General features: G+C 44.3%; 1 protein-coding gene across 3 annotated transcripts in view; it reads left to right on the top strand.

Annotated features, from left to right (window-relative positions):
• DIAPH1 (diaphanous related formin 1) overlaps positions 1–19,393 on the top strand; it is a 244,228-nt gene that overhangs the window by 43,931 nt on the left and 180,904 nt on the right. For 2 of the 3 annotated variants that reach the window (XM_073649667.1, XM_073649669.1), the window contains exons 2-3: positions 15,245–15,271; positions 17,653–17,802. In XM_073649667.1, coding sequence (XP_073505768.1) covers positions 15,245–15,271; positions 17,653–17,802 — 177 coding nt within the window. The remainder of the gene's footprint in view (positions 1–15,244; positions 15,272–17,652; positions 17,803–19,393) is intronic. The other variant, XM_073649668.1, reaches the window with a different exon arrangement.

The raw sequence follows: 19,393 nt of genomic DNA, 5'->3' as shown, positions 1-19,393 counted from the left end.
AGCCCAATGTGTGTTTATGATGAAAAGAAGCTTCTGTCTAATTACCTCCCTCTGCTGTTTCTGCCTGTGAGAGGCGCTATCGGTGGCCGTTCACAGGCAGCAGGTGACAAAGCGCTGGGGTCCGCGCAGTGGCTGATGGGTTGAGGGCGGGGTTACCCAATGAATGGGGAGAGGGAGAGTGTGCGGTGGATGCTGGGGGTGACGTGGGGGTAACCCCACCCACAACACAGCATCCACCATGGAATGCATAAGAGAGACCCCCGGCTGCATCCAGAACCATGACATGACATCAGCGGATGTTAGAGCCCGCTGCAGCCGGGGGTCACGTGATGCCTGTGAGCTGCCAGTGATAGCGCCACTCACAGGCGGAATCAGCAGAGGGAGGTAATTAGAAAGAAACTTCTATTTGGCATAAAAACACAACCCCTTTATCTCCCTATTATCAGTATGTCTTTGGCGTATGGGAGGCAACCAGAAAGCATGGAGGAAAGCCATGCAAACACTGAGAAAACATACATGGTGGCTCACCTACAGATGTTGTCCTTGTAAGTCTGTGATGCCAAGATCCCAATGCTGCAAAGAAACACTGCTAGAAACTGCGCCCCCATGCTGCCCTGCACTGACCGACAGTCGCTCCTTTGTCCTTCGTAGGATGGGGCATAGGGCTACTTTTGGTATACATTGTCCAATTGGCGGTCATTTACCAAACGCCAATCATCTACATGTTTGCCATCATTTAATAGCCTGCTTATACAGGCTGACCTCACTTTCTATGCTCTAAAAAAAATTGCCGTACCCAACAAACGAGTGGTTTTCAGGAGATCGTCGGCTTACACTGGCTGATCAGCAACAAGCTAGTTTCCTGATAATTGGGTAGTGAACATCCATCTTTACATTGTATGGTATTCGCATTCCCAAAAATTGTTCTCAAAATGCTATTACAGTAGTGGGCACCCAATAATTTGCTCAGCTCCTGTTTCATTCTATGTACAGTAATTTTGTGGGAAAAGTGCAAATTGTAGATTTTTTATTTTTAGGACTCTTCTTCATTCTGGGCTTAGGGGTCCAGTAAGTGGTCCTACTCACTGATTGACCAATACCTCTGGATAAACCCTAATGGAGGGAATAAGACCGCCCACTGGACTCCTAAGACTAGAACGAGCAGGAATCAAAGCAAAATGACAAGTTATACTGAACCTTTTCCACCAAGCTGCTCCACTCCTCCTGCTCTATATCGTGCTGCCCAGATTGCACTATGTGAGGTGATGGATTCACTTTGATGTGCAGTATATCTCAGCAATAAATGTCTAGTTAGGCAAAAGCCTAAGGTAACAAGTCGTTCCTCCAGACTCTTAGACATGCATGCTTGCCTCAGCCAGTTGTGATTGTTCTCATTGGGGAGAAAGGAGTAGGCCGCTGCCGTGCACTTCTAGCTGTAGCTTCTGTCCATTGAGAACTAAAGGAGCGGACATGCTGAAATAGTGACATCCCATAAAGTTTAGGTGGACAGTAGGTTCTGCTGACGTTCATCTGATGGGTACGGCCACCTTTAGGTGTAATCCCAGTGTGTGTGACAGTCCTTGCTGAATATAGGTTGTAGGGATCAGCAATGGCTCAGCGTCACCATTACATAGGGAAAGGAATTAGATGCTACTACCAGAATGAGCTTTTCCACCATTAGTTTAATAGTAAAACACATCCTATCCTATTGGTAGCACTGGTAATAAAGTAAATCGATTCATTTTACAGTATGTGCCTTCCACCACAGTTCTTCTGAAATGGTTTTTGTTCCATATGTGAACAGTTAATACATACAATAATTTTTTAATAAACCTGTAATTTTTTTTTCTTGACAAGATGGTAGGTTAATTTCTGGACATCTTAATACAGTCTATATAAGATAACACATCAGTAACTGGGGCAGAAACAAAATGTATCACCTGATCACCAACATAAACTACTACAAACGTCTGGTATGTTCTGACTGTTTAGCATAATATAGAAAAAGAACTTTGTAAAAAGCTTGCATTATACTCAGATTCCCTGTAAAGAGTCATGGAGGAGGTGTCATTTTCTGAAGAGCCACCCTGGCCAATTTCCTTCCTCGCTTGTTTGCCAAAGCCCAGGCTGGCATACTTTATGAACCAACTCCAGTGACTTCTGTTGCACAGCCCGTGAAGTGAGGTGACCCCGGCCTTCTCTCCCCGGCCTTCTCTCCCCGGCCTTCTCTCCCCGGCCTTCTCTCCCCGGCCTTCTCTCCCCGGCCTTCTCTCCCCGGCCTTCTCTCCCCGGCCTTCTCTCCCCGGCCTTCTCTCCCCGGCCTTCTCTCCCCGGCCTTCTCTCCCCGGCCTTCTCTCCCCGGCCTTCTCTCCCCGGCCTTCTCTCCCCGGCCTTCTCTCCCCGGCCTTCTCTCCCCGGCCTTCTCTCCCCGGCCTTCTCTCCCCGGCCTTCTCTCCCCGGCCTTCTCTCCCCGGCCTTCTCTCCCCGGCCTTCTCTCCCCGGCCTTCTCTCCCCGGCCTTCTCTCCCCGGCCTTCTCTCCCCGGCCTTCTCTCCCCGGCCTTCTCTCCCCGGCCTTCTCTCCCCGGCCTTCTCTCCCCGGCCTTCTCTCCCCGGCCTTCTCTCCCCGGCCTTCTCTCCCCGGCCTTCTCTCCCCGGCCTTCTCTCCCCGGCCTTCTCTCCCCGGCCTTCTCTCCCCGGCCTTCTCTCCCCGGCCTTCTCTCCCCGGCCTTCTCTCCCCGGCCTTCTCTGCACAGGAGCCAGATGTTTTCTGGACTGACTTGTCTATCCTGAGGAACATCGAGCAAGCTAGGAGGGGAGTGGCCAATGTAATTCTTCAGAGAAGCGGCACCTCCTCCATGAATCTTCTCAGGTAATCTGAATATTGCTGGTTTAAACTTCTTTCTCTACATTCTACTTGTTTTCACTGAACAACCCCTTCTATGAGTTTTAACTTGCTGATCGGCGGGTGTCCAACCACCTGACACCTGAACTGCCATTCATTTATGGTCTATGGGGCTGCTGGAAAAGCAGGTTGCACATGTGCACTGCCGCCCTATTCTAAGGCCGGGGTCAGACGAATGTTGATTATCTCATGCAAGATGATGTGCTCAATTATGTTATTGACTCTCAAATCAAACACTGATCTAAGTGTTATCAGAGTGCCAGCTTTGTGTGATCTGATTCTCTTGGATGAGATAATCTGCGCACAGGTGAGAAGATGGAGAACTTGATTTCTCCATCTTCTCCATTGTCTGAGCCCGCTGATGTCAGCATTTGAATGACATCCAAGTGCAGTCTGATGTTTTACACACACCCAAAGACTTGAATGGATGTTTTTTTATTTATTTATTCTGCTCTGCCAATCGATGTAAGTCCCAGTGGTCGAATACCCACCAATCAACAATTTGTCATCTATCCTGTGAATAGGAAATAACTTGTTTTCACTGGACAAACACTTTCATTTCCTCCTGCAAAGAGATGCAAGTTTACGGCAATTGTAAGCGCTTTACTGCAAATGGGCATATGGTTAACTCTTGTGATTGGCTCGGGCACCTGAGTTGTGAGCTGGCTATAAAATACAACTGCGCTCCTGCTGTGTGTGTTTGGACTGGAAACCATCCCAGCATTTTAACGCTTCAGATGCCGCTGCCACTATGTAGGGTGCCTGTTCTTTCACTCAGCCAATCAGATCCTGTTGGGGGCGGTGCCTTGGATATTGGCGGTCTGTAAAGCACCAGCAGGTTAGCTGTCGCTCAGCATCAATGCGATCACAGGTTGAAGTCCCCTTGTAGGACTAGTAAGTATTGTAAAAAGTTTTTTTTTTTTTTTTAAGTGTTCTTTAAAAAAAAAAAACTATTTTATTTTAATAAAACTTATTTTATTTACTAAAAAATCTGTGCAATAATTGCTGTCTTTGTTAATCTTGGCTCAAGGAAAGTAAAATGAAAAGTGACCAAAAGGTCATACATATTCCAAAATGGCAGCGATCCAAACTATAGCTCATTATGCAAAAAAACAAATATCCCTCTTATAGATAAGTAAACAGAAAAATGAAAGTTTGTGAAAAATTATAGATATCTGTCTTAATTGGGTATTGCCGTAATCGTCACTCGTGACTTATGTCACACGAAAAACTAACAATGTTATGGCTCCTGGTACGTGACAATAGAAAAGTGAAAAAAGAGCCCAAAATATACAAGTGCAGCATGGTCAACCCATTAGTGCATTTATTAATGGACAGTAGATAATTACACTTTTCTGCTATGGGTTTTCTGCGGTGCGGTAGTGGGAGGCATTGTATGCCGTCTATACATGCGTGGTTTGCAGACACGTGTATTGTGGCGCTTATGTTGGAGGAGAACACGCGTCACTTTGTTCCTCAGGACACTGCCATCTTGTGTGCTTTTGCTGGTCGCCTTGTCTTAGAGATGCTAATAAGTAGATGAGCAGGACATTGATGTTCTGTTTTCTCCTAAGTGGGACAAGGTTTTTATCAGCTGACTTGTCCGTTGCGTCGTGGAAGTAGCCGCTTGTGAAAGCCACATTGTTCTCAATTGGATGGTGGAGCAGGAATGCTGAATAAGAGCCTGACCGCCTGGGAACGTCCTGCTGAGCCGCCGCTCACGTCCGTATCGTCACTGCTCGGCTGCTTTTATGCTGGTGCAAGTTTTCATATATTGTGCTTTTCACTCAAGGTCTCAATCCATCCACTAATATCAAGATACAATATTGATTTCTTCTGGAAAGACCGCTCTAACTCGAATTCTGTAATAGCCCTGATATAATACAAAAATTATTAGTGAACATGACTAGTAAAATAAAAAAACTAGTGAATAGATAAACATCTGCCAGTTACTGAATCGCTTTCTCTGGTGGTTAGCTCCATTTTTGTATCAATGCTTCCATCACTCTTAAGAAAACACATTCATTCTAGTAGCTGCTTCACGTTGGAGTTAAACATGCCAGATTTAAGAGACCCACACCTCCTTATATAACGGGGGAAATTCTAGCAAGCTGAGCCCCAGGAAATGAAATCTACACCTGCTTCTGTGTAGATCTTCTTCATAATTTCCATCAATTTATTGCAGACATTAAATTACTGGTGTGGCCAAACTGTTCAGTTAAAGTAAATTATAGCAAATCTATTGACCAAATTTGGGTCCTTCTCCTCCTGTCTTACCTTCTTGCCCACAAGTTGCTAATTTTACCATAAATATTGCTCGCTCCAAATATTGCAAATGTTTTATGCGTGAAATTGGTTACTGAATTCCCCGATATGTGTCCTTAGCACAAAAATTGGTGGAGATTTATGACTGCTGTTGTAGGGAGCCTCCTATATGGGGGACACAATTTGTCAGTATTCAACATCATATTTTCTTTTTGACATAACTATGCCAGCATTTTGCAGAAAAAAAAAAATATATATATATATTTTTAAATCCGTTAAAGTAGAGAATAAAAGTTTAAAAGTTGTCAAAAAGGCACAATAAATGAAAGTAATAAAAACCTATCCCGGACCATCTGCTTGTTGGGATGGGGGATCTTTAACATCCTGAATTTTTCACATCACGGCCTACATTGCCTATTTCTGAATTTAGTAGTCTCCATTCCTGTGGCTACCAGTGATGCCACAATGCCCGGTGTGTACCAGTCTGTCCTCACGGTGACATCATTCACATTTGTGGGTGGTAATGTGCATTTAGAAACAACGTGTACCTCTCCAACCTTGTACACACCTACATGGCCTGCCAAAAACCATAGCACCTCTTTATAGCGCGCTCTCCACCCTGTGAATCAGTCCATGCTTTGTTTGCTGGTAGCGATGGGTGGAGGACCGACGGAGAGTTTACTGATTGTGTAACCTCAGATTGGCGCAGCGGCTGCACTATATAGTTAGCTCTATGTAAACCTTCAGGAGACTTGTTCTCATGTATATATTTCGGTCTGGGGGACGGATGTAAACTGTGTGTGAAGCATTAACTGTGTGGTTTCAGTGATGGCACTGACTGACTGTAATCCGTAACCAGCCACTGATTTCGCCAGATAAAATCTCTTGTATGGCCAATTTTAAAGTGAACCTGTCATTTTCCATAAATATGTAATTGTTCTTTTCTGGTGTAAATGCCGCTGTTTTCCTGAATCTGGCGTAGTTTTTCTTTTATTCCTGTGCCTCTTCACTCCTGAGATATAGCCCCCTCTTCTCTATATGTAAATCTAGTTTTATAGCCAAGTGGGTGTGGTCATCAACTGTTCTCTTTAAGCAGCATCTTGAGGACTACATCCAGTTGGCTAAAAATACTAGATTTGTGTACAGGGAAGAGGCAGCCATGTCTTGGGAACAAAATAAGACGGCCAGATTCCAGAGAACAGTGGCTTTTATGGCAAGTTATCCCACAAAGGTCAAAAGGTTATTGCTTCCAATCTAGATATACCAACACAAAAACCTCAGGCTATGAAACCACGGTTATAAGGAAGCGAATAGAAAAGACTCATAAAATAAATAATTTATTTAAATGTTTTAAAATACTGATAGAAGTTAAAAAAACAGGTGCCTTCAAAACAGCCTACAACAAACATACATCCCTCTTGGCTATATAGAAAAAATCAAAAACCCTATCTAAAGTAATAATGTATTACATCTGTAGCCAATATTGCACATACCCTTTATAAAGTGCTATAATTACTTAACAAAGTGTATATACACAATTGAAGAAACCTTCAATAATTAAAGTGCCAAGGTGCACATATGAGAATTTGTAAACAAAAGTGCAAAAAGTGTACATCTAAAAATTAAAACAAAGTACGTGTATCAAAGAAGAATTGCACATAAATGTGATACCTTAACTAGGTATAAGCAGTGAACAAGTGCACTGTGCAGCCTATTATCACAGATGGTAAAGTTCAATATGGGCAGTGCAAAAAAATAATATATATATACTCTATGCAGCCTGTTCACTCAAGTAGTGAAGTTAAACCTGTAAGGTGGATGCATTAAAGTAAAGAAGAAATAAAGCTAAACATGTGAGCCTCAAAGGGTTACTTACATAATGTTCCCAAGGGAAAGAAATAGCCTGGGGGGATGTACTGCTGTAAACCCCGACGATGCCGTTTCGCCTTCAGCTTTTTCAAGGAGGGGCATGTATGTTTGTTGTAGGCTGTTTTGAAGGCACCTGTTTTTTAACTTCTATCAGTATTTTAAAACCTTGAAATAAATTATTTATTTTATGAGTCTTTTCTATTCGCTTCCTTATAACCGTGGTTTCATAGTCTGAGGTTTTCGTGTTGGTATGTTTATGGCAAGTGTCAGGTCTTCTTTAAAAGGAGTGTCAGTCAACACAAAATGACCGTTCAAACCAAGCATAGGCGCTCGGTGTACCCTTGGTGTGGCCAAACAGTTCAGTGCACCTTCCCACCTACTTGTTTTCCCTCTAACTCTGCCCCTATAAAGTCAGAGCTGTCAATCAAAGAAAAGGGGATGGAAAAGAAGTACGGGGTAAGGTGCACTGAATGGTTTGGCCACACTGAGGGTGCACTGAGCGCTTATAAATGGTTTGCACAGTCAGTATGTGCTGACACCCCCTTTACATTTGCCAGACATGAGATGTGTCAGGTGACGGATTTGCTTTTGGCCAATGCCATCGCACACCTTTTACAGCCTTGCTCTTGTTTGTTCAGTGTAGGGCATCTACAGGAACATTTGTATTCTTTAATGACCGCCGCTCTGCTTCATACACTGTGTGCAGAATTATTAGGCAAGTTGTATTTTAGAGGATTATTTTTATTGATCAACAACTATGTTCTCAATCAACCCAAAAGACTCATAAATATCCAAGCTTACTATTTTTGGAAGTTGGAGTGTTTTTTTTTAGATTTGGCTATCTTAGGAGGATATCTGTGTGTGCAGATAACTATTACTGTGCAGAATTATTAGGCAACTTAATATAAACCAAATATAATCCCATCTCACTTGTTTATTTTCACCAGGTAAACCAATATCAGTGCACAAAATTTAGAAATAAACATTTCTGACATGCAAAAACCAAATCCCAAAAAATTAGTGATCAATATAGCCACCTTTCTTTATGATGACACTCAACAGCCTTCCATCCATAGATTCTGTCAGTTGCTTGATCTGTTTTCCATCAACATTGCGTGCAGCAGCCACCACAGCCTCCCAGACACTGTTCCGAGAGGTGTACTGTTTTCCCTCCCTGTAGATCTCACATTTTATGATGGACCACAGGTTCTCTATGGGGTTCGGATCAGGTGAACAAGGCGGCCATGTCATTATTTTTTCTTCTTTTAGACCTTTACTGGCCAGCCACACTGTGGAGTAGTTGGATGCATGTGATGGAGCATTCTCCTGCATGAAAATCATGTTTTTCTTGAACGATACCGACTTCTTCTTGTACCACTGCTTGAAGAAGTTGTCTTCCAGAAACTGGCAGTAGGTCTGGGAGTTGAGCTTCAATCCATCCTCAACCTGAAAAGGTCCCACAAGTTCATCTTTGATGATACCAGCCAATACCAGTACCCCACCTCCACCTTGCTGGCGTCGGAGTGGAGCTCTCTGCCCTTTACTGATCCAGCCTCTGGCCCATCCATCTGGCCCATCAAGAGTCACTCTCATTTCATCAGTCCATAAAACCTTTGAAAAATCAGTCTTAAGATATTTCTTGGCCCATTCTTGACGTTTTATCTTATGTTTCTTGTTCAAAGGTGGTCGTTTTTCAGCCTTCCTTACCTTGGCCATGTCCCTGAGTATCGCACACCTTGTGGTTTTTGATACTCCAGTAACGTTGCAGCTCTGAAATATGGCAAAACTGGTGGAGAATGGCATCTTGGCAGCTTCACGCTTGATTTTCCTCAATTCTTGGGCAGTTATTTTGCTCCTTTTTTGGCCAACACGCTTCTTGCGACCCTGTTGGCTATTTGCCATGAAACGCTTGATTGTTCGGTGATCACGCTTCAAAAGTTTGGAAATTTCAAGACCGCTGCATCCCTCTGCAAGACATCTCACAATTTTGGACTTTTCAGAGGCCGTCAAATCTCTCTTCTGACCCATTTTGCCAAAGGAAAGGAAGTTGCCTAATAATTAAGCACACCTTATATAGGGTGTTGATGTCATTAGTCAACACCCCTCCTCATTACAGAGATGCACATCACCAGATTTACTTAATTGGTAGTTGGCTCTCAAGCCTATGCAGCTTGGAGTAGGACAACATGTATAAAAAGTATCATGTGATCAAAATACTCATTTGCCTAATAATTCTGCACACAGTGTATTGCAGATCGGGGGTAGTTTATTAGCCTGTGTAGAAGCCTCTCCATGTCCCAATATAGATCTATGAACCTATAGAGAATTATTCTCAGCAGCACGTGCTGTCTAGTCTACACAAGACTGTGTTGCTGAGGACTATTGTGTTTTTTAGCCAGCCAAACACTCTGCACAAAACACCACCAGACCTAATAGACCTAGTCTGCTCCGATCGTGCCCTTGTCGTGAAGAATAAAGATTATTATGGCTTTTTCAGAGACACTTGGCTTTTCATTAAAGGGATTTTTGGGAAGCATTGACTTGCGGTTTCCGGGTCTTGGTGATTACATTTTTTACATGAGCAATCAGTATTTGCGCTTCCTCTTTTACATCCTTTTCCTTCTGTTAGATTTGTGTCCGGAAGCGGCGGTGTTTGCCTGTCGTGCGGCTGGCAGGGGCTGGAGGAGTGCGGCTGGCAGGGGCTGGGCCGGCGCGGCCTCCTTGTGCTGTAGGACTGAGCTGCACTTGTGTTTTCTGTCTCTTGTCTTTGATTGTTGCCCCCATGTTGGTAAAATCCTGATGAAGGGCAGCAATTAGCGCTGTCTATGGAGAATGCCACTACTTAAGGGCCAGTCACTGACACACGGTGTCGCTACCTATAGGGGGCATTAGAGAGTTTTCTGTCTCTAGACTAGTAAGTGGTAGTTGGTCGTAGACTTGAGCTATATTGGCCACTTGTAAGCCATTAATTGGCCATGTGCTTTAATGCTGTTGACCAATCAGTAACGTATTAGTTTGCCGACATTTTAGTCTTTGATGTTGTATATTTTTTGTGCTTTAGTAAAGCAGATGGGATGACCCCTATTAAGATTTTTTTTCTGTCCTGATCACTGGTGTTACCCCAGCATGATGGGTATTCTCTTTCTCCAAGTAGAAGTTGGACAATCCCTTTTGTCCATGATGGTAAGCGCTGGCCCTTCATTCATCCACTGTAATTTGTGTGGCTGTGTGTTTAAATTTCCTGCAGCGCCACCACAGGAGAAAAGAAGAATTACTCAGCTGATATGGTAATGCATGCACACAGCTGTTTCACATTGGCACGGTCACAAGAAGTTTCTCCAGGTCACTTGGCGGGAAAATTAAAGGTAGTTTTCCGCTTTGGACAAGGCCCCATAACCATTATGTAACTTTGGCCGGATTAGCCGACTGTCTAATCTGTATAGGGGCCTCTCGACGGTCACCTGACCGCTTATGTCTGGGTACATACGGAGCCAGTGGTTGGCATTGTCGGCTGTTTGGGCTGGGCACATACTTAGGTGCCAGATGATTCTGCCAGCGGGGCTGTCATCTGCAGGGTAAGCCTTAACAGCATTCATTTTCCCTCCACTTGAGAAAATTAAACTTTACAAAGCTCCTGCTGACTGGGCTTTAGTTTCTTGATGAGGGTCCAAAATATCAAGGCTTCCTGAAAAATCAATGGTGAAAGCAGCACGGACACCTCTGCACTGACCGGATGCGGAGCCCCAATTATCGATGAAGGCGAGGGACCCTCTTTTATCTGTCATCTATGTATAGTGTTCCCCATGGATGGCCATAATGTCTGAGAATATCCCTTTTACTCCCCATTAAGGACTTTCCAGTCCAGTTTTCTGAGGCAGATGACCCCTATGATGCTTTTCGGTCCCAGTGACTTGTGGTCTGGTCACAATGGAGTATATTATTTTTTTTCCTCCCTTGCAGAACAGCACAAGCTAAGTGGATATGAAGAATGAAGGAAAAACAGTGCGTGTCCCTTTAATGGAGGCAGTAATTCCCCAGCAGTCAGACCCGTGTTCTCTCATGTGTATGGACTTAAATAGCTGACCCAGTGACCCTGCTTACCGGGCAGCAGAAGCACGGCTGGTTATCAATCTCCCATGTCTGAGATCCCACAGTCCCCCCTTATCCTCCATTATTAGTACCGCATACTCGTCATTATGGACTGGACCTACGTCAACCAGCATTTATGCTTGGAGATTCCCATGGAGTCTGCAGTCAGCAATTGATGCAGAAGTGGCATCAAGTGGTAACAAGTGGAGAGGTCCTGTGCATTATAGGGGTTGTCTCATCTGGCTAAATGGGTAAAAGCCAGCAACTTCACAATTTACCTCTTAAGAATCACCTCTATAGTTTGCTGCTGGTTGCTTCGGTTACCGTCCTCCTCTGCCGTCTATTCAGAGATGGGGGCAGGAGGTTCTCCTAGGCAATAAGTGCACACTTGTAAGCTCTTTGCGTCAGAGCTTGTAAGCGCCCCTCTAAAGATGCTTGCATCACTGCACCCGGCAGTGTCAGTGTCCCTGCGCTCCTCCATGCTGTCGAGGCAAAGCTGTCCCTGCAGCGGGAGGCGCCGGAGAGTTGTGCTGCCGAAGGTATCGCTTGATTCGGCAGTCGCATTCTGTACATGTGATTGTCTGCAGCCGTCACGGGAATGAAGGACCAGCACTGGAGTTTTGTATTGAAAAAATTAGCACATCTTTTACAGTATGGCGGATTTAAAAAAAAAAAACAGAATACAGCAGAAATAAAACTAGCAAGTAATGCCCACTTTTAACCCGGTGATAAGACCTCTTAAGGACTCTTATTACAGTCCGATAATAAACCAGGCGAGTGTTCCTAAAAAATGGCGTCCTTCATTGTCAGCCATGTAAACATGCCCTAATGAATGGTGTATGAGCAAAGCGCTCGTTCATCAGATGATTGGATGGTTTGTGGCTTCAATCCCATTGTTGTCGGCGGCACATCAGTGTACCCGGGATATCCTGCTGACCATATACAATCTGTGCGGACCCATGGTCGTGTTAAATGTCCTCATAGATGGGCCTGAAACGAGCCCTGACAGAGTAGGTATATGCTTGATCTGCACCAGGAGCGACAGACAGGAGCGGGCCCTGTGCAAGAACATTTTATGGTCCCTTCAGTCCTAACGCACAATTCCATTTGCTTTGGAGGGGGCCATTGGCCCTCTCACGTCTTGGACCCCTGTGTGACCCCTGATCTGTTCTCATTATGGGCAGATCTTTATCATCAGCTGTATACATCTGCTTTTAAGGGGATTGCAAATGCTGCTGACCCCAAGTATCCAAATCGGCAGTGTATCCTGCATCTGTACCGGGGTTTCGATCACACATTCTCACCTCGGACCATTGGGAGGCGCACACACCAAAGACCATTTCACACCAAGTCTGCTTTCCTATTGTATATTTTTGGCTGCATTCGTTTTCTTGCTCACTCCAGAATATAAAGCTAGTAGAAGTGATATGCAAACGGGACTATCTGCTAGAATCAGGGGCTACTGTTGTAGCCAGACGTATCGGGGTGTCCCTTGTTTTGTGTGGTCGCCCTGTGCACACCTCGCTCTGTTGGGATGTGTGTGGTTTGCAGTTACTGTACTTAGAACTATGGGAGCAGTGCACCCTCTTGTGGATGAATTTGTGCACTACAACTGGAGAACTGCATAACACAATCAGATTGTCCTATTTGCTGATAGATTTAATATTACAAGGGAGATTGATGCATTAAAGCAAAGCTTAATAGACTCTTAACTGTCAACGTTTCTATTTTTTTCTTAATGTATCACAGAAAATTATTAGTTAGAACTGATGATTCGTTGCTAATCTGCACTGGAAGACATGACAATGGAGTTGTTGGTTTCTGTAGACGACTCCATCTTCTGATTTGCAGTTTTATTTTTGTTAGGTTTAAGTGCTTTTGAACCTTAAAATAAGAAAGCACTAAGGTAGATGGTGGTATCTAAGCTTAAAGCTGACTTGTCCATTCCCTGACATGTCTGTATTCTGGGGTGTATTTATCATTAGTGCAACCGCACAAGGGCCCAGGAGGCCAGGGGTCCATCTCCACCTCCAAAACGTGAAATTTTGCGTTATGATGAGCTATTGGGCTGCAAAGGGCCCTTATACTGTTCTTGCACAGGGGCCATTTTCTGTCTATGTCCGCCATTGTCTGTATTAATACATACTTCCTCTTGAAATAACAATTATAGCATATTTTCTTAGATCTGTTGTGCTGTCCCTCTGTTATTCCTCCTGGAAATGTATGTAAAGTGCTCCCTTCCCCTTGAGAAAGCGGTGTGCTTACACACTAATGTATAGGACTATACAGGAGCACACCACCCGCAGGAAACCTCAGCTCTCAATTTATTCATCAATTTCCAAGAGGAAAAACTGGGAACAGCATGGCACTGAGTTATGAGAAAATATGCTCCAGAATTGTTACAATTACTGGTGGAAAGTCCTGGGGTCCCTTTCCTGTTCTCACTCATTATTCATAGTCTCACACTCATTACATGACCCATATGTGTCACCAGATGAAACGTTAGTGACCTTCCTTGTCCTGTCTGGACTGTAAGTAATCTGCTGGTGCTGATGGCAAACGCTCTCCTGTACTGGTCCCTCTATCTACATGTGCCCCTGTAGGTTACCATTAATAGCATGGGGCACTGTGATGTCATGATCTACCCACAACCATAGTCCTGTCCAGTTTGCCAAGATTTCTCCAGTAACCAGCAGTCATGACATTTCCACTCTCCATACAGACATCCGTGCAAATCAGTCTGGCACGATTGCTAATACACGGACTGACCACAGTACATGCATTGAGTTTCCTAGGTAAGGAGTGCGTGCTTTCTGTGTCTTGCTGTAGAGCTTGTAAGCACTGTTCTGAAGCTGGCTAGATCTGGAGCTTCACGGCCACTGTGCACCTCTGGAGCTGCAGAAGCAAAGCTGCCTCTGCTTGCAGTGTGGGAGAGCGCACAGTTTGGACAAGCAGCGTCACATTGCTTCTGTTCCTAGGTGTTATTCATCAGGAGCGCACCAGCCCCCTGGCAAGCAGGAAGCTAGGAGGCAGGGGAGCAGCTTGCTCCTGAAGATAAATAATCCTTTAGGTATATAGGCGGCTTATGAGTTTTATCATCTTGTAAAGTGATGACATATCACTGGGACGTGCCTTCAGTTAATGGCTTGTTGTGGTCTGACCTCTGAGACCCCTTCTGATACCAAGAAAGTAAATAGGATGCAGAGCTGCATCAATGCAGCATCCCCTTCAGTCTTTCCCCTTACAATGGCTTCTGGCCATTGCGCTGGCTGTAGTTTCTAACACATCATGATAACAAATAGAAGGAATGAAACCCTACACGGATTCATTTAAAGGGGACTTGTCGCCAGGTCAAAAGTAACACATTTTTTTCCTTTATTTTCTTCCCTCATACCAGAGATACCGGCCTTCTTATTTAGTTCTTCCAATATGATCTTTAATGAGGGGGCACGGCACACAAAGTAATGATGCAGAGCCGCTTAGACATGCCCTTGAGGGCCCTGTAAGCCTCACCTCGTTTGTAAAGGCCATAAAAAGTAGCGCTAAATAAAAAAGCCCATATTACTGGAACCGTATGATGAATAAAAAAAAATAATAAATATGGGAATAAAATGAGAGCGAAAACTGTTCAGTTTTGACCTGGTGACGGGTCCTCTTTAAGGGACTTCTGGGGTTCCCAGGTGCCAGACCCCCAGAGATCATGACTGGGTGACGTATCACTGACTTTATAGGATGGAAAGATTCTTTACCAGCGTAGCTCTGTAGAATATCAGTCTTCCATTATCGTCAGGAAACCAACAATAATTGCACTTGGCTTTGTGACCGGAGGAGGAAACCTAATGCAACTCGGGTTCAGTATAAGATTTTAGAAGTAAGGGATTTATGAGATTAAACATTTTCTGTAGTTTTTTTTAGCTATATTGTTAGTAAATGTGTGTGTTTTTTTTTTTCTTTATTACTCCATATAACCTTTGTCCATTATCCTGTGTTAAATGTTGGTGATTTGTCCATGATGTTCTGGTGAAAGCTCTGGGTCATTTCTTCTGTCCGACTGATTTTGTCTTTTGTCTCCTGTTTTTTTTCCCCTTTCCACCCCCATAAATCATTGGTTGTATCAGACCTTTAAGCGTCTCATGGTAGATGAGGTAAGTGTGACGTGCCCCTGACATGCCCGCTGCTGCCGCCGCTTATCGTGTGCCAGTTTCTGTGCCATACCATTGAGAGCAATGACTGAAATGTATCTTCACCTTCCCCACCAGACCTATAAATGCTTTACTAGCCGTCAATGTACCGGATGATTGCCCGGTCTGCTGCACTATGCTTCATTGTGATGATTGGCCCTATTCACTATATATCTGATTTCCATAGATACATTTCAGCCATGTCTGCGTGCTTCTCTCATTTCTAACCAGCGTATGGTACTGTGCTTGTGTGCCAATGTAATAACCCAACACCTAAAAGCATGCATTGTATATTTCCTCATTAATGGCTGCACTAGTGGGCCGCCTAGTGATCAGAGGTTTCAAAATAGCCCTGCCGTAGCCAACGAAGCACGACGTGTAGGTCTACAACGATGCTGCCTTCATTCTGCAGCGTGATGCAGTTGAGGGGCAGGGTTTGGCGGATTAACAGTACCGTGGTAATGACTGCCCCCTCCTGATAATGGGCAGAGAGCCGTAGCGGTGGGATCACATGGGTCTATGGTGTCACAACCCAGATCTGTCTCCTCAGACTGAAGAAACTAGTGAACCTCTGGCTCTCATAGGAGGACAGAAGGGAAGAAAAGACTTCAGAATATATATATATTACAAAGTTGATTCTTTTTTTCCCTAGTAATTTATAAACCTTTCTCAATCTCTAGAAAAACCCTTTAAACCACCCTATGTTATGGTAGACCCCTTTAAAGGAGTTGTCTCGAGATGCCTTTGCAGGCGCCCATTGCTCCTGGCCCCTGGCTTTCTGCTTTGCAGGCTGCTCTTCTCCTGATGATTGACAGCCCAGGCCAGTAGTATGATTTGAGCTCTGATCCGAATGGAGGGCTCGCTCTCAAGTGGGGGGGACTGAAGTGATCCGGCCAGCTTCAGAGTGGCGCGAGCAGAGAGCCTACTTCTTTCTTGAGTGACTGGCCACGCTGGGCCTGTAGGGTGGCCGGTGACCTTGGAAATGAGCAGTAAACTGCAATTTAGCCCATTTTAAAAATCCTTCATTCTTAAAAGCAAAGTTTACCCATGTATGTACTCGAGAAGACCCCTTTAGCCATGTAGTTCATTACATTTATCAAATCTTATTTTTTTCTCCCCTTTTTGCAGTAGTTTAGTATTTTTCGGATCCTGTGAATACACTTATCCTCTTCCCCGTACCACTAACATGCACTTATTTGCTTCTGGATGTTTTACGCTTGTTACTTTAAAACTAAAACCGCTTGAGTTCTGAAAGCCAACCCTGCACTAATTCACTGACATGCAAGTTTTATTATATAAGATCCTCTACAACGTGAGATTATGCAGAGGGTTATGAGACTTACGAATGCTCACTCTTTATATTTGCTTGTTTTAAAAGGGATGCCCTTTTACTACCCTATTGACCTAGCTGGTCCCTATGAGATTTTCAATGTTTTCCCCTTTGTCCTGTACAATCGGGGGCGCTGTGACTGTAGACGGGCCTCGTGCAGTTACCGTTAGTATACATAATAAAATTACCCACCATTAAATAAAATCCCCTTTTACATCGCATGAACATTCTGGAGGCGGCACACCCAGTCCGGTCGTGCCAGCTGGCAGAACATGGATCTGGGTGTGTTAACTTTTTTTTTTTTAATTAAATGTTTTTTTATTGATTTTTATAAAGATTTACACAAAGGGAAAAAACAACAACCAGACAAACATTGGAGAAACGCCGTTCTCCACCCCCCAACCTTAAGAAGCATTAAACCTGAGTTATTTATACATCTTGGCTCTGCAAAACCCGCAGAATTAGATGAACAAATATTTGAACATGGTAACGATAGTCTATCCAATTACATATAACTTATGGAAGTACTAATAACATTTTAATTAATTTTCAAAGAAGTTTGATTTCTGGGTGCTTTACCTTTACTAGACCGAGTCCTTTCCATCTTGTCTGTGTTCTCTCCTCACATTTGGAAAATGAGCGTACAGCCTATATGGGAGCGTGTACCCCATCTTCCCGTTCTGTTACTAGATCTGCCCTGAGCCAAGCTGGCAGGATCATTTTATCAATGGTAAAATGTCAGAGAATAGTTTAGTATAGACCAGGAATGGTATTCATCACCCTCCTGATTTTATCAGCAAGATTCAGAAAGTGGAGAGTAACCCGACAGTAACTGGAAACACTTCTTCCATAGTTTGTTTTTCCTTACCCTGCAATGGCGGCTGTAAGTAATGTACAGAGGAGATGTAGGATATTCCAATAGACCCTAAATGAAGAATGAGGGGTCCTAGTGTTATGCATCAGGTATAGGAAAGCTTTATATAGGCTTCTAATCAGATCTGTTTCTATCACACAGCTGGAAAGATTCACCAGTATGAGGATGAAGAAGGAGAAGGAGAAGCCGTACATGTCCCACAGGAACTCTGCCAACTACACGGACAACCCTCTGCAGACTCTGCAGGAGCTCAGCGACGACACCGTGCTGGAGCTGTTTGAGCAGATGCTGGTAAGTGACACGAGATCCCACAGCCATTTATAAGGTGGCCAGAAGAATCTCTTCACACCTAAGGGAACACTATGGAGAATGGAAAAGGTTGTATTGTTTGGACGCCGGGACTCTGTTGGGCTATTGATTGATATAACTGTTCAGTGACAGATGCAGTCTGCAGGATTGCTCGCAATTCAGTGTATAGTGATGGGTAAAGGGACTGTCACCAGGTTTTTGCATAATATAGAGAAAGGGAACCTGATTCCAGTGATGTCACTTACTGGGCTGCTTGCTGTAGCTTTGATAAAATCCGTTTTGTCAGCAGGAAATCCTCACTAGAGGACTAGTAAACCTGCGGCCATGTAGTCCTCCATATTCATGAGCCCTGTATAACCACACCCTCACTACAGATTGGCAGCATTCTGCCTATGCACAGTGTACACAGTGGTGTGGGGGCGGGGTTATACAGAGCTCAGCATTCACAGAACAGCAATATCTGCAGCAGTGATTTTATCAAAGCTGCAGCAAGCAGCCTGGTAAGTGATTTATAGCTGGAATAGCAGTCTCTACCTTAACATTATGCTGTTCTCAGTTGCTGTAGCAAAAACTTGGTGACAGATTCATTTTAAGAAATGATCCAAGTGTAGGAGAGGAAGCTTAGTCCCTGGGAGAGGAAGCTTAGTCCCTGGGAGAGGAATCTGCCCTACGGTCCCCTCTGGCTTCTCCCCATTGACTTTGATTGGCAGGTCTTTATACGCATGTAGGGATAACCTGTTAGTCAAGTAGAGCTGGGCTAAGGTAAGCCGGCTATCAGACCCCTGTCCTTCTGCCTGCTTTGTGTCCACTGTTTTCTCTGACATGTCAGTGTGAATAAGGCCGGATTCAGACAGTCGTATTTCACGGTCTGTGAATGGACTGCAATGGCTGACCTGGGTTTCCCTGACCCGGACTTGTGGTTTCATACATGTCTACGAGGCTGTAAGTTGTGAGATCCGCGGTCAGCCTGGGCATTGCAGTCCATAAACAGTCAATGAAACGCCCATCTGAACCCAGCATAAAGCATGGCTTTCTGTAATCGGGGAGCCGGTCACATTTGATGATGCCGGTGGTTTCAGTTCAGCAGACGTTCTCTTTTGGTTAGAGGAGAACTTCCTGATTGCTGCGAGTCCATCTGCTGGATCCACACCGAATTAGAGGACCGGACTTTGCAGAGCCCCGTTTGGATGGACAGAGGTTGAACATGGGCACCCCGGCTATAAGAAGTACAGCGCTTGGCTATCAGTGGGGGTCTGAGCCGACAGAAAGTTATCTGCTATTTCATACTTGGCACAAACTTTTTAAAATTTTCCTATAGTTTTAAGAATTACTTTTCTCTGCCGAATAAGACAAAGCAGGACAATGTATCAGTTGGAATCATTAAAAAATCCTTTGTCATGCAGGGTTAGATTTTTCAATTATTATGGCGCCCCCTGCTGGTATTTTGAGTTTCTCTAGACAGCCACCTACTATGCCAAGAGCTGGTAGGAGGGATCGCTTCTGCAGTCGAGGATTATGGGCCGGATTCACGCACACTGGACACATTAGGGAATTTTATAACACAAGGAACACA

The sequence above is a fragment of the Phyllobates terribilis genome, unplaced genomic scaffold (assembly GCF_046119375.1).
Source record: "Phyllobates terribilis strain yellow unplaced genomic scaffold, ASM4611937v1 Scaffold_10__3_contigs__length_209671492, whole genome shotgun sequence".
In the NCBI taxonomy this organism is placed as follows: domain Eukaryota; kingdom Metazoa; phylum Chordata; class Amphibia; order Anura; family Dendrobatidae; genus Phyllobates; species Phyllobates terribilis.
This window is presented reverse-complemented; position numbering and strand designations above follow the sequence as displayed.